Source organism: Pleurodeles waltl, chromosome 5 (genome assembly GCF_031143425.1).
Source record: "Pleurodeles waltl isolate 20211129_DDA chromosome 5, aPleWal1.hap1.20221129, whole genome shotgun sequence".
In the NCBI taxonomy this organism is placed as follows: domain Eukaryota; kingdom Metazoa; phylum Chordata; class Amphibia; order Caudata; family Salamandridae; genus Pleurodeles; species Pleurodeles waltl.
This window is the reverse complement of record NC_090444.1, coordinates 1,586,879,179-1,586,893,941: the sequence shown is the minus strand read 5'-3', so window position 1 is coordinate 1,586,893,941 and position 14,763 is coordinate 1,586,879,179. Positions and strand designations below refer to the sequence as shown.

The window sequence follows — 14,763 nt, the reverse complement described above, 5'->3', positions numbered from 1 at the left end:
CCTTTTCTTTCTACTTAATTTAGGCAACCCAGAAGCATACTTCGGACCTCTATTGCTGCATAATTGCAGCACCTGGGTACAGAACGAGTACTACATGTTGATTGTATGTGACATGTGCAGTGTTTGGAGTTGGGGGGTTAGCTAGGTGGAAAGTGATTAGTAGGCTATAGGTGGGGATTCAGAATATGTGTGCTGTAAGAAGATGATGTATGTGAAGGTGTGAGGGTAAAGAGGTGTGGAGTAAGGTGATGTAGGATCGAGTGGTTCTTGGTGGTAATTAAGGATGTACTAGGTGGTTGCATTTTAGTAGGTGGGGGTATATGAACAGTGTAGCTAGTGTTGGTAATGCAGGAGGAGGTAGTGTAATGTTTTGCTAGTTTGCTAGTGGTGTAGGTTTTAGGGTAGTGGCAGGGTAGGATATAGTCTTTGGTGCAAGGCACAGTATACGTGGCACTGTACAATGTAAGAGGCTGTGTAGTACATAGATATAAGTAGTCTATAAGAAGTAGATGGTATGAATGTAGGCTCTTACTGGTTTGGGTAGAGGGTGGTTTCAGTGTTCCTACGATGTTGTAATGAGGTGACTGTAGAATGTAGCAGGTAGTGTAGGCTATGCTGTAGGCTGTGGTTTGGCTATTCTGTAGGCTGTGGTAGGTGGAGACGTGCACAAGTAAATGGGAGAGTGCAGCATGCCCTGAGAGCAAAGAGAGGTGGGAACGTGTTGCCCCGTTCTTCTGTTGCCACTGGGGCATGAGTGGCTTGGGGAAGTAAAGGGAAAGAAACATGTTAGAGGAAAGAGAAAACAAAAGGTGAACAATTGAGATCAGTTGATGCTTGTTCCTTGCTGCCATAGAGAATAAAAACAGCCTGGAAGAGGGAAAGGGAAGACGCCTTATCCACTAACTTCGAAGGTGGACTGTATGGTGCAAATAGTGTTTGTTTGGTGCAGGGGTACAAGGTTGCTTATGGTATTTCGTTTACACTGTGGTGTGGGATGCCTGAAGTGGTGTCAGGCAGGGATGTAAGTGGCAGTGTATTGCTTCTCTAGTGCAGATGGCATAGGGTGTACTTTGAGTCTGAAGGGTGTTTGCTCCTGGTGGGTTGTTTGGGTGTGGGCCTATCTTTAATGGTGATGTTTATAATGGGTATGTAGGTTGGAAATACTTCTCAAATCAACTTTATACCGCAAATCCACTCATCTCCCCCACCTTTTTGTTTTGTCATGGAAGCCCATTCCGGCTCTGTGCAATGAAGACCTGTGTTCCAGCCCACTCTGTTTTGCCCTGGGTTCAGGTGTTTAGAAGGGGAAGTTGGCTCTTTGTTCCTTCCATGTGCACCATCACTTACCTGCATAAGCCAACGATGCCCATAGTGTATTTGGAAGCTGCTTACAAACCAAGAATATATGTCTTTGTGTGACTGTGGCTGACATAGCACTCTGATCGGCCTAAGGAGACATGAAAAGAACATTCTAGACCTCATTTTGGTGTTGGGTACTGATGAAGGAAGCAAAACCAGTCTGATAGGGTGCCCAGAGAAAAAGTCACACCCGTTTGTGTTATTACAGTGTTGTAGGTGAGTGAGGGGTAGTTGGTCGTATAGGGTGTAGTCATAGGTTGTGGATGCTGGTGTGAGTTTTGGGTGAGGGTGTAGCATTTATGCTATAAGTGGTATACAGTATAGATGGTGGAATAGGGTGGTGTTGTAAGGTGCAAGCGGTGGGGTAGATTTGAAGTGGACGGCGTAGGTTTATATTGTAGGTGGTGGTGTGTAAGTGATGGTGTAGGTGAAGTAGGTTTAGATTGTAGGTGGTAGTGTTTATGCATTTGGTGTGGGTTTAGGTGAAGATGTAAGACTGGAGTAATGGTGTAGGTGATGTGACATAGAAGAGATTTAAGTGTAAAGTTGTTGTGAAAACAAGGTATTGGAGGTGAATTTACATATAGGAGTAGCAGTAAAGTATAGATGGTTGCCTAGGGCAGTAGTGTGAAAAAAACATGTATTGCAGTGACGTTGAGGCAGATGTCAGGAATGGGATGCTTTTAACTCCTACTGATATGGAGGATCCAAGTAGTCACCGCTGTGGGGGAGAGGAATTGAGATGCCCTGGGGATGTATATTGCGGTGTAGATGGTTGTTGGGAGAGGCTGGGTTTGGTAGATGGTGGTGTAGTTCATGGCATTTGGTTTTAGTGGGGATGATGGGTCCATTTGTAGAGTGGTGGGCTAGTGTGCAGGTGGTGTTGGATCTGATTGTAGGATGTTAGCAGAGGTTTATTTTATACATGGTGGTTTAAGATGTAGGTAGAGGAACAGTGGAAAGGCTGTGGTTTGACTGCTGGTGCATGTTATACTCAAAGGTGTAAGTGGCAGTGTACGGATTCTGTGTATTGGTAGTGTAGTCTGAAAGTGTAAGAGGTGGTATATGTCTGTGGTGCCTCAGGGTTATGGTTTGGGTGTTTGCTGGGTATCAGGGTGTTTGTGGTGACAGTAGGCATAGGTGTAAGGTGTTGGTGTAGGTGGTAGTCGCTGGTGTGGGTGCTGGCACAGTAAGTGTTGCATTGCCCCTTGATTCACAGCAATAGATGCAGTCTGTCACCGAGGCAGAATGTCTGAAGCATGCTGCAGCGTCCTGTCTTGTAAAACCAGCGCAGTAATTTGCCTTTAGTAATGTTAAAGCCCCACTACATGTGCTAATGAATAGGTGGACAGATATGATCAAAATGTAAAAAAATTTTTTTTAGTTTTTTGGTTTCTTTTGGTTAAGTTTAAATGATAGCATTACAAACAAAAAAATTTAACATATACAACCAAAAATATGTAACACATACCGCTTCAAGTTGTTTATTTCTATGTCACTGATGTTTAAAAACGGTAAAACCGCTGTATAAACAGTTACATAAAGAACAAGTTAAAATGCATATCATGTGTTTTGGCCATCCTACTATACAGTCATTGAAAATCGAGGAAACTTGTGATTGAAACGTGTGGGTTTGTATCACAATTGTGCACTCTTACTGTGCTGTGACGCATCTTAAACTCGTGTGCACAGACTAGGACAGTACCCACCATTGCAGTCACTGCTTTGTCTCTAGTATAGATGCAAACTCGGACCTGCACGGGGAACAACATATTAGTGAAAGGAGGACTTGCTGTTTGAAGCTGCTGGTCCACTCCTGAGGCAGCGGACTTGGGCTATAGTATACATAGCGCCTCAGAGGCTAAATGGGTGTTTTATGCACCACTGGGGCACTAAAATATTACAGAATAGGCTACGGATACATTAAACAGCCTCTTTTGTAATATCCATCATGCTGATGCTAAATGTGTGCTGATGTAGACCTGAAAAGACGCCCCGTTTATGTGGAAGCGTGACCCATTGCAAATGAGAGAATCCTTTGCTCCGGCTCCATATTACAGATGAAGGTGCAGAGGCAAAGAGGCTATCAGGAGGCAAACTGATACTCAGTGCTCCCACCTGCGAGCACCCCGTGTATGGGGGGGACCCGGGTCTCGGGGACCCCGCCTCCAAGACATTAACCGACAGGCACATGCACTACTTATTGCACCTACCTTCAGGGGATTCCTGCCCCTGCAACTTTTTAAATGGAGGCTGGGTCTCTGCCGCTAGCGAAAAGTGGACCGGTGACTTCAGTCAGTTTGCCTTTCACAAAGGTGCAGTTCTCTGTACATACGCAGGTTTGCTATGTTGCACTATCCCGGTGTGCACCCAGCACACACATTCAGAAATGTTCTGTGGCTCATAATAAGATGGTGTACTGTATCCCTCCAACTCACATTAAAAGTCAGCAGAGAATCCCTGTTGCAATCTCTCCTTGGGCTTGTAATCATGCCCATGTCACGCCTGTCACTTTCATTGGTTCGTGGGCTTGCTTTTTAAAACCCACTTGCATTTATTAGTGAAAGGCATGCATACGTCATGCCTTTTCCGGTGTTTAGCCTTCCTCGAGCACAGCGGTCAACTATTTAAAACTTACGAGGCTCGATGTTTTCAGCCTGATTTCTGCACTACTTTATCTTTTTATTTTCCACGCAGCGCAATTGGGGGAGTTTTACATAGCGCAATTGCGCTCGTTTTTTTGTTTTCAATTTCAGCACAATCGCGCTGCGTTTTACATAGCACAGTTGCGCTTGTTTTTTTTCTTTCAATTTGTGTGGAGGGAATAGTCCGGTTAGGAGTTTACAACGCTATTAGCTCTAACTCCAGCAAATGCGAGACCCGTTACATTGCAAATGCTTGTTATTTAGCCAGCATGGAACGATGTGTTGTTGTTTAGAAGATGAGAGACAAAACGAAATCTGCAGCATATGTCACTTTATTGATTACCTATAGTATCAATAATTGTAAATTATTTTTTATTTCAGATTCTGCTTTATTTTTGCTTTGGGATACCTCACATTGTGCCAAATTACAAGAGTATATATATCGGATTACGGACAGTATTCAGCCGATTTTTCTGGGTAAGAAATCAGTCTATTTATGTTCCACTATCACCCTGCTATTACCTGGCGTTCTGCGAAAGAAGGGATGGGGTGGGGTGGAGAAAACCAATGTCACCAAGTGTTCTTTAGATTACTAGCTCCCTATTCTATATTTTAGGGTTTCCATTCAGTACATTTAAGCATCAACATGATATGCTCATTGGCGTTGCACACGCACTTTAAATCCATATGTGCATTTGACTAGTCTTGTAAAGATCACAGGTCCAGCGTTTTAACTAAGCAACCCACATTTCTGTAACTGATTAAACAAATACTAAAATGTATGTAACGTAAGACAGCGTGTACCAGAATACACAGTGGTCTCACTGGGGATCAGCACTTACGCTGAGGCTGCGTTGTCACATGAAATGATTCAAGAACTTGATTTTGTTAGAGAAATTCAACTGAGGATTTTACTAAATCCCGGTGTAATGGTGGTGTGCCGGTGTAGTGGAACTAAGTTGTTTGTTTTGACCCGGCGGGCCAGAGGGTATAAATAAATGAGCGATACACCGCCCGAGGTCTTGAGCATCTAACCACTCCAGCGAGTGTCTTTGAGCTATTTCCATTGCAAGCGTGCGGCGTTGTAACACCCTCCATACTCAATTCCTTAACTGTGAAAACCACAAATCCCTTGATTAATATGGAATCGGTAAGAAAATAATAATTTATAGAGGGAAACAGATCAGTGAGCAGTGGCTATCCAGTACAGTTTGTTGCTGCATATATGCACAGTTTATTGTGTATGTCGGGTTCATCGCCATCTTCCTGTTTTCTCACATCTTCTGTGTGGTGTCGATATTGGCCAGGGGGGATGGCTTTTCTAAGCAGGGCCCTTGCTGCATCTTGGAGCAACTTTGATTGAAAAACTGTGTGATGACTAGCTATTGGTTCAAATGGCTATTGTTATACATTTACACCAAAGCGCTGCAGGGCCAAATTAACAGCAGTACAGAGCTTTACAGTTCTGTTAGCATAACAAACACTACGAAACATAACTCTTTGGATGAGGGAATATGCTTTTCTTTGGATTCATTTCCATTTTTTAAATTACCAAACTGTTCTGTTCCCATTACAGCAATAGCCATTCTTTATGTAACACACGATGAGATGTAAAAGTTCCTCAAATTGTGATGGACATGCATCTTCTGCCCTGAGTGCCCCTACTGTACCCATGTCTGGATCACTAATGCTGATTTATGTTGTCATAGATGAACCAGGATCATTGTGTGTGCTATGGCATAGGCCTGTTGCATGGATTGTAGTCTTTTTGGACTGAGAGGGGCGCAGCCAGGCGCAATCAAATCATTGCCAAGAGACAACCAGCTTCTTGCATTTCCCTTCCCCCAACAGCATGGCCTCCTTGCCTTTGAGCTTATTCTGTATCCTGACAAGCGAGTACTTCATGCTCCCACCACTGGCTACCAAACCTGTATCCTTGTTCCCATGAGGCTAATATCCAGGTTTGAACTTTTAGTCATTCCCAGGGGCTAGGTTGTGGAGCTATCAGGAGGAAAAGAGAACAGATGAAAGGGTACTTCACAAGGAAACAGACCCTCAACATAAACGTCAAGGACTCAGCCTCGAAATCACATTTGGTGTGTGGAGATAAACTATGGAAGGAGAGAGCTTGAGACCCCAAAAATTGTCAACTGTTGAGCAGCCAGTCAGGCTGTGCGAGGACAAGCTCTATATGCCTGTGACCAGAATTGGGGCCAAGGCCTGCTAGTCTCCCAGCTGGGTGAGGGGCCATCCCCCAGAGAATCTAAGTCTACCTGTCCAGAGCCTGGAGCACCTGCTTGCCAAGACCACTGTGCATTGTGAGTAAAAGTTGGAGGGAACAAAGGGGCAGATGTAGCAAAGGGTTTTTCCCATTCTGTGTCAATGGGAAAATGTGTTCGTAAGTCTATTGGGGGAAAACCTAGCGAGTCAGTCCCCACCGTGAGTGGAAGACTGATGCACTGATGTGATCGTTGCCTGTGTGCTGCTGTGAATTGAGCCGTGAGCATTGGCTGCATCGAACAGGTCATCGCCTGTATGCAGACTCAAGTCGGAGTCTCCGTATGTGAGGGGGGTGCCCGGTGAAGATTGCTGATGTACCCATCGGGCTGTAGCCTGTGTGTGGTATCAAGTTGTCTACCCCATGTGCTAGGTAGGGCTGCCATGAAGATTGCTGCTATGCCGTTTGGCCGAAGCCTGTGCGCAGAGGATGAACTGTGACCCAGAGGGAGCCACCAGGACCAAGCAAGAAGTGTGGTCTGGTCAAGAATGTTGGAGGAGTGAGGTTAGGTGATGACCCTAGCGTGTCTAAGGTCTAAACCGTGACTGAGAACCAGTACAAGGATTGTCTCACATCTGAGCTGAAAATTACTCAGACTTTTTTTCTGCATTAGCCCACTGAGATATCTTTTCAGTTTATTTAGCTACCTAAGGTTCACAGCACTATTTTCCATTTTTACCATTTGCAGCCTCCAAGTTCTCTTCCCCTAGTGGTCAAAGAGCAGAACCCGATTGCAGTCCAGGTTTTTGGGTGTTTCTGATTTTAGTTATTGCGAGAGACAATTTGCGAGCAACAAACCATTATAAATTACTCTTTTTGTATAGGAGAGCCCCACTTTAGCATTAAAAATGAAAAAACACACATCTGCACCCGTAGAGGGTGCGTGTCACTAAAATAAAATAAACATAGAATACAAATCCCACTTCAAAGTCGTGAAGAGGTGTACAGCCAAACTAGATGGCTGTTAGAAATAGGGTTTCTGGTTGGCTAGGGTATGTACCTAAGCCAGGCAGAACCCACCCACTCTAGCCAGGCCGAGGGAGTTACACACCTAAGATAACCCCTGCTCACCCCCTTGGTAGCTTGGCACGAGTAGTCTGACTTATCCCAGAGGCAATGTGTAAGGCGTTTGCATAACACTCACAAGACATGTGGCCCAATAAATACACCACAAAGGAAAGATAACACCCAGTTAATATAAAAATAAACTGTATTGTATAAAATATCATTAGACCCAACACAACATGTATCACCAGCACCCTGCTACACAAGCAGTTGTCAGAACATCACACGGGTTACTAGTACTCTGCAAGAATAAGCAGTTCTCAGGTAAATATATAGGTTACTAGAATTCTGCAACACAAGCAGTACTCAGGTTGTCATTATCACCAAAAACGCACATGTCACAGCAAACACCTTATCAGGACAGGCAAAATATCATCCTGAATGCACATGAAATCCTCCATGTGGCAAGTGTGACATATAACGTGACCTGAGATCATGACATGCAGGTAAACATAGGGAGCTAGAAGATACATAGACTACCAATCACCCCTGGAGTACATAAATCATTACTGCGTTCATGACATACCCTCCGTATTATCAGAGGAGCAGGTGCTCTTCATTGATCCATATGTCTGGTGCTCCTGTATCTCTGATATATAACATACAGTAATGTATACCAGCTGTAGGCTACTGGGTTACCTGCACGCCTACTATCACAATTACAGTCACGTCATGGCGACTGTGGGGCACTGAGACATCTGCGTGCATGCCACAGTCATTGCGGTAATATGGAACAAAGGACTGACATGTTCAGGGCCTCCAATGAGGATTCCTCCCCGTCCTGTCAGCGGATCCAGAGAAAAAGAAACTGCCTCCTCACTGTATGCCACTAACACACAGGTGCCCTCAGGGAGACTTGGGGAGACCTTGCTTGGTCTCCTGCACTACGCTGTGAGAGACAGCTGCCCGCAACCCCAGGAGCTTTCCAGAGGGTGAGCCACCCTGGGGTTACAGCGTGTGTGGGACCCTTCGGGGCCGCTTAGACCTATGTTGAAAATGGAGCTGCCCTGGGTGAGGAAAGGGCACACTTATGTGGCAGGCGGCTTCCTGGTTGAAGTGGCTCACTGGCTCCGAGCGCCTTTCGACCAGAAAAGACAGCTTGGTCTGCACTCAACGACAGTGGGGAGCAGGTTAGCCTACACTTTAAGAGAAAAGCAAAGAGCTCACTATGCGCTGAGAACACGGGGGCCACAAAGCCGTGTGGCAGACCAACCCATCCAGACAGGTAGAAAGCAGGGATGGCTGTTCCTCTTCACATTACCCCAGGGCCCAGGGAGTCCAGTCGGGTAGGCTGGCAGCAGGGCACCATACAGAAGAGCAGTCTAGATGAGTCCTTTAGGCCACCCAGCAGACACCAGGTAGTAGGCTAACAAAAGAAGAGCAGTCCAGATGAGTCCTTTGTATAGTCCAGCAGTCTGTGTGGCAGAGGTTCGGTCACCAGTCCAAAAGTGCTCTAACAATGTGGGGGGAGACCCCCTGTACTTATAATCATTTTGCGCAGCCTCCACAAAAGGGGGTGAAGGGGTTCCAACCAGTACTAACTGGTTCCAGTAGTGTCCCCTTTCTCCTCCAGTAATGGCTCCTGACATCAGTGGGGTGGGGGTAACGAGCTCTTTGTGTGAAGCAAGGGCACAGGCTTTACAAATGCAGGTGTGACCCGCCTCTCCCAGTCTAGGAAGACCATTCAATACGCAGATGCACTCTTGTGACACCTCCACACTCCCTGTGTACAGGCTGTCTGAAAGGTATGCACCAAGCCCAGCTGTCACTCTGCCCAAGACGTGGATTGGAGGTAAGCTGCACAATACCAGAGTCATAAGCACAGAGAAATGCCCACTTTCTAAAAGTGGCATTTCTATAATGGTAATACAAAAAAACACCTACACTAGTAAGCAACATTTCATACTACCATTACAACCATATCAAACGTGCCTACACTACCTCTCATAGATTAGATAATACCACTTAGACGTATGTTAGGGCATTTTGAATGCAATCCTATGAGAGAGACAGCAATCACAGTAGTGAGAAACTAGATACGCTGTTTGTCACTACCAGGACATGTAGTACATAAACACATCAGTCCTACCTTTTACATATACAGCACCCTGCCCATACGGCTAGCTAGGGCCTACCTTAGAGTTGACTTATATGTAGTAAAAGGGGAGTTCCATGCATGGCAAGTACATTTAGATGCCTGGTCCTTGTGGCAGTAAACTGAGCATGCATGCGGTAGCAGGCCTGAGACAAGTTTGAGAGGCTATTTGTGTGGGTGGCGCAAGCTGCAGACCCACAAGTAGCATTTAATTTACAGGCCCTGGATATAGGGATACCACTGTACAAGGGACTTACAGGTAAATTTAATATGCCAATCATACCAAGTTTAGAAGGAAGGCCACATGCATTTTAGCACTGATCAGCAGTGGCAAATTGCTCAGAGCCGTAAAGTCAACAAGAAAGGTCAGAAAAATAGGAGGAGGTAGGAAAAACGTTTAGGGATGACCCTGTAAAAAGGGGCAGGTCCAACAATGGCCATTATCAACAAAAGAGCCCCAGAAAAAAGAAGATTACAGAATTATTTTAAACAGATACATTTTAATTTCTCATAAAACACAGAAAAGGGGCAAGGAGATGAAATAGGATGTCCTGGATTGCAGTATGGCACAGGCAAATGCCTGATTTCAGTTTGTCTCCTTGATGCTTATCTGTACATGCTCAGAATTCCTGCAGGAGTAATCAAATGTGACGGGTATCATAGCTCTCACTGCTGTGACATGCAGACACACCTTTTACAAGAGACTAAGGCTTATGGCACTATTAAAGGATGACCTTCCCACCAGAGTGGCGTAATTCAACTTTAGGACTCAGATAAATTACGGGAAACGTTGGGCCATGTTTGAGCCACACATAAACTCTGAAAGACTGTTCTCTGGAGAAATTGTATGGTGATTCTGGAAACCCCGAGCAACACACACAGAACAAGGTGGCAGCACCCTTCTTAAGTGACTAAGAAATTGTGAACTGCGCCAATGTGAGTGTATATTACAACCATGCTGAGAGCAGTGCCCTGAAGTCACAGAAGACTATGCACGTTCTACAACGGAAGATGTGCTCCATGCAGTTCAGGGCAGAGTGTTTCAGAACGTCGTACTCGGCGCATTGTTGAGCTTCCATACTGCCCAGACTGCTTTGATCTCTTAATGCTCGTGGTTGTCCAGAGGGGTGTTCACAAGTGGCCTGGAGTGCCACGCATGAAGGATGGTGGTTCGACTCAGGAACTGAGGGGAGAAATAAGAATGTTAAACTTGAGATTAACCTTCACTTACCAAACCAAATGTGGAAAGGGATGCGAACAAGCCTTAATATCAGCCCTACCCAAAATGGTGGTCTGTCCATAGATGTTATTTGTGGCTCCAAATCCTAAATAAAGTAGAGCCTGTGATGTTGGTTTCTTTTGAATCATTTATAAGGGAGACATTTACGAGAGGAAGCTGCATTGCACCACTTTGGTTCCCTTATTTTTTGTTCCATTCTTTGCCACGTTGCTGCTGTTATCACATATTTTTGTTTCCAGCAGTTGGATCTTCTTCATTTTACAGTTGTAATTCTTGCTTTGCTCTTACCTCCTGCCTCGTGTGTGGGGGGAGCTTCGGACCTCGCTGGTTTTTACAGTGCTAGTCTTTATCTTCATTCAAGATTGTGAAGGAGTTACAAAGTTACTAAGAAGGTTTTTTTTCCCATTTGTGAGTTTTTCCTCCTATCTGGTATCATCTAAATGAGATATTCACGCTATTCATGTATACTATTCTGTGCAAGGTGGCACTGTGGCTGCTGGAAGAAGTGGCCTTTTTCTCTGTCATTCAGGAAGGGACTCAATAGTCTTGTCAGCATCAGGCCCTTGTCTCAGTGTGGTTCCTGAAGAACTGCCACTGAAACTAGGAAGATCGGTGAAGCATCCCAGGGCACGGATGAGTGCAGGGTGTCAGGATAGCATCTTCCTCGTAGTGGAGTTGATTCATCCTGCCCCCTACCTTTGTGTGATAGGACCTCAAAGGAGTACCATAGCGAGACCTAAAGGGAAAGAATAGCTGGAAGATCAAAGGACTGACCAGGCCCAGGAATCCTACTTGCAGCATTCCAAAAGCACCTACCCATTTCATTGCAGTTCTTTTCAGAAGCAGAGCCTACCTCTATGCTGGAAAATGTACATTAGTGGATGATAGTGCAGAAGGCATGATGAAAGGGACAACAGTCATGTTGATGAAGAAAAGGCAAACTAAGCTGTGCAGTTGGAGACATGGATAATAACTTCTAAGGTAAAAGGGAGACTAGTGATAGATGTTAAGAAGAAGGTTGTATAAGTGAAGACTAAAATAATGTATTCACAGAAAACACGATATCACTTGGAAGAAGAATAGCAAAAGATGTGTGTAGGAAGCTGGCCTGGCTTGTAGTGGGTACCAGAGGTACTTACACCTTGTGCTAGGTCCAGTTATCCCTTATTAGTGTAGAAGAGGTGTTTCTAGCAGCTTAGGCTGATAGAAGGTAGCTATGGCAAAGCAGCTTAGGCTGAACCAGGAGACATGTAAAGCTCCTACTATACCACTGGTGTCATATGCACAATACCATACACAATACACAGAATTACTAAAAATAAAGGTACTTTATTTTTATGACAATATGCCAAAAGTATATCAGTGAGTACCCTCAGTATGAGGATACGTTATATACACAAGATATATGTACACAAACCAAAATTAGGTGAGTAATAGCAAGAAAAGTAATGCAAAAAGTGTAGAATTACAATAGATTGCAATAGGAGCACATAGGTATAGGGGCAAAACAAACCATATACTCCAAAAGTGGAATGCAAACCACGAATGGACCCCAAACCTATGTGAGCTTGTAGAGGGTCGCTGGGACTGTAAGAAAACAGTGAGGGTTAGAAAAATAGCCCACCCCAAGACCGTGAAAGGTAGGTGTAAAGGGCACCTACTACCCCCAGAGAGCACAGAAGTCGCGATGGAGGGATTCTGCAGGAAGAACAAACACCAGCAATGCAACAACAGTGGATTTCCGGACCTGAGTACCTGTAAGACAAGGGGACCAGGTCCAATAGTCGCAACAGTGGCAAGAGTGGGCAGGAGCCCAGGAAATGCCAGCTGAGGGTGCAAGGAAGCTGCCACCAGATGGAAGAAGCTTGGAGTTCTGCAAGAAAGAAGAGAGCTAGGGACTTCTCCTTTGGAAGATGGATGTCCCACGTCGCGATGAAGCTTGCAGAGGTGTTCCCACGCAGAAAGACCGCAAACAAGCCTTGCTAGCTGCAAGGATCGCGGTAGAGGCTTTTGGGTGCTGCTGTGGCCCAGAAGGGACCAGGATGTCGTCACTTGTAGGAGGAGACAGAGGGGGCACCCAGCAACTCAGGGAGCCCTCACAGAAGCAGGCAGCACACGTAAAAGTACCTGAACAGGCACTTGGAAGGAAAGTAAACCGGAGTCCACGCGAAGTCACAAAAGGGAGTCCCACGGCGCCGGAGGGCAACTCAGAAGGCTGTGCACTGCAGGAAGGAGTGTCGGGACCCAGGCTTGGCTGTGCACAAAGGAAATCCTGGAAGAGTGCACAGGAGCCGGAGCAGCTGCAAATCACGCGGTACCCAGCAATGCAGTCTAGCGTGGGGAGGCAAGGACTTACCTCCACCAAACTTGGACTGAAGAGTCACTGGACTGTGGGAGTCACTTGGACAGAGTTGCTGAGTTCCAGGGACCACGCTAGTCAGGATGAGAGGGGACCCAGAGGACCAGTGATGCAGTCTTTTGGTGCCTGCGTTAGCAGGGGGAAGATTCCGTCGACCCACAGGAGATTTCTTCAGAGCTCCTGGTGCAGGGGGAAGGCAGGCTACCCCCAGAGCATGCACCACCTGGAAACAGTCGAGAAAGCCGGCAGGATGAGGAGATACAAGGTTGCTAGTAGTCGTCTTGCTACTTTGTTGCGGTTTTGCAGGCGTCCTGAGCAGTCATCGGTCGATCCTTTGGTAGAAGGTGAAGAGGGAGATGCAGAGGCACTCTGGTGAGCTCTTGCATTCGTTATCTGAAGAATTCCCCAAAGCAGACACCCTAAATAGCCAGAAAAGGAGGTTTGGCTACCTAGGAAGGAGGATTGGCTACCAAGAGAGGTAAGAGCCTATAAGAAGGAGCCTCTGACGTCACCTGCTGGCACTGGCCACTCAGAGCAGTCCAGTGTGCCCCCAACACCTCTGTTTCCGAGGTGGCAGAGGTCTGGGACACACTGGAGGAGCTCTGGGCACCTCCCCTGGGAGGTGCAGGTCAGGGGAGTGGTCACTGCCCTTTCCATTGTCCAGTTTCACGCCAGAGCAGGGCTGGGGGATCCCTGAACCGGTGTAGACTGGCTTATGCAGAGATGGGCACCATCTGTGCCCATCAAAGCATTTCCAGAGGCTGGGGGAGGCTACTCCTCCCCAGCCCTCACACCTATTTCCAAAGGGAGAGGGTATTACACCCTCTCTCAGAGGAAATCCTTTGTTCTGCCTTCCTGGGCCAGGGCTGCCTGGACCCCAGGAGGGCAGAAACCTGTCTGAGGGGTTGGCAGCAGCAGCAGCTGCAGTGGAGACCCCGGAAAGGCAGTTTGGCAGTACCCGGGTACTATGCTAGAGACCCAGGGGATCATGTTACATGGCCATGTTCGGAGTTACCATTGTGACGCTATACATAGGTAGTGGCATATGTATAGTGCACGCGTGTAATGGTGCCCCCGCACTCACAAAGTCCGGGGAATTTGCCCTGAATGATGTGGGGACACCTTGGCTAGTGCCAGGGTGCCCACACACTAAGTAACTTTGCACCCAACCTTCACCAGGTGAAGGTTAGACAAATAGGTGACTTATAAGTTACTTAAGTACAGTAGTAAATGGCTGTGAAATAACGTGGACGTTATTTCACTCAGGCTGGACTGGTAGGCCTGTGTAAGAATTGTCAGAGCTCCCTATGGGTGGCAAAAGAAATGCTGCAGCCTATAGGGATCTCCTGGAACCCCAATACCCTGAGTACCTCAGTACCATATACTAGGGAATTATATGGGTGTACCAGTATGCCAATGTGAATTGGTAAATTTAGTCACTAGCCTGTTAGTGACAAATTTGGAAAGCAGAAAGAGCATAACCACTGAGGTTCTGGTTAGCAGAGCCTTAGTGAGACAGTTAGGCATCACACAGGGAACACATACAGGGCACATACCTATGAGCACTGGGGCCCTGCCTGGCAGGGTCCCAGTGACACAAAGACTAAAACAACATATATACAGTGAAATATGGGGGTAACATGCCAGGCAAGATGCTTCTTTCCTACTGAGGTACTGGGTTTTTCAGAACCGGTACTGATCCGGTAACCCAGCGGTGCCAGG

The 14,763-nt window shown here is 46.3% G+C and overlaps 1 protein-coding gene and 1 long non-coding RNA gene across 3 annotated transcripts in view; one reads left to right on the top strand and one right to left on the bottom strand.

Moving 5' to 3' along the window:
• LOC138296599 (uncharacterized) overlaps window positions 1-14,763 on the bottom strand; it is a 433,062-nt gene that overhangs the window by 46,385 nt on the left and 371,914 nt on the right. The window lies entirely within an intron of this gene.
• Window positions 1-14,763, top strand: part of MBOAT2 (membrane bound O-acyltransferase domain containing 2) — an 841,228-nt gene that overhangs the window by 579,513 nt on the left and 246,952 nt on the right. For both annotated transcript variants that reach the window (XM_069235893.1, XM_069235894.1), the window contains one exon: window positions 4,386-4,481. In XM_069235893.1, coding sequence (XP_069091994.1) covers window positions 4,386-4,481 — 96 coding nt within the window. The remainder of the gene's footprint in view (window positions 1-4,385; window positions 4,482-14,763) is intronic.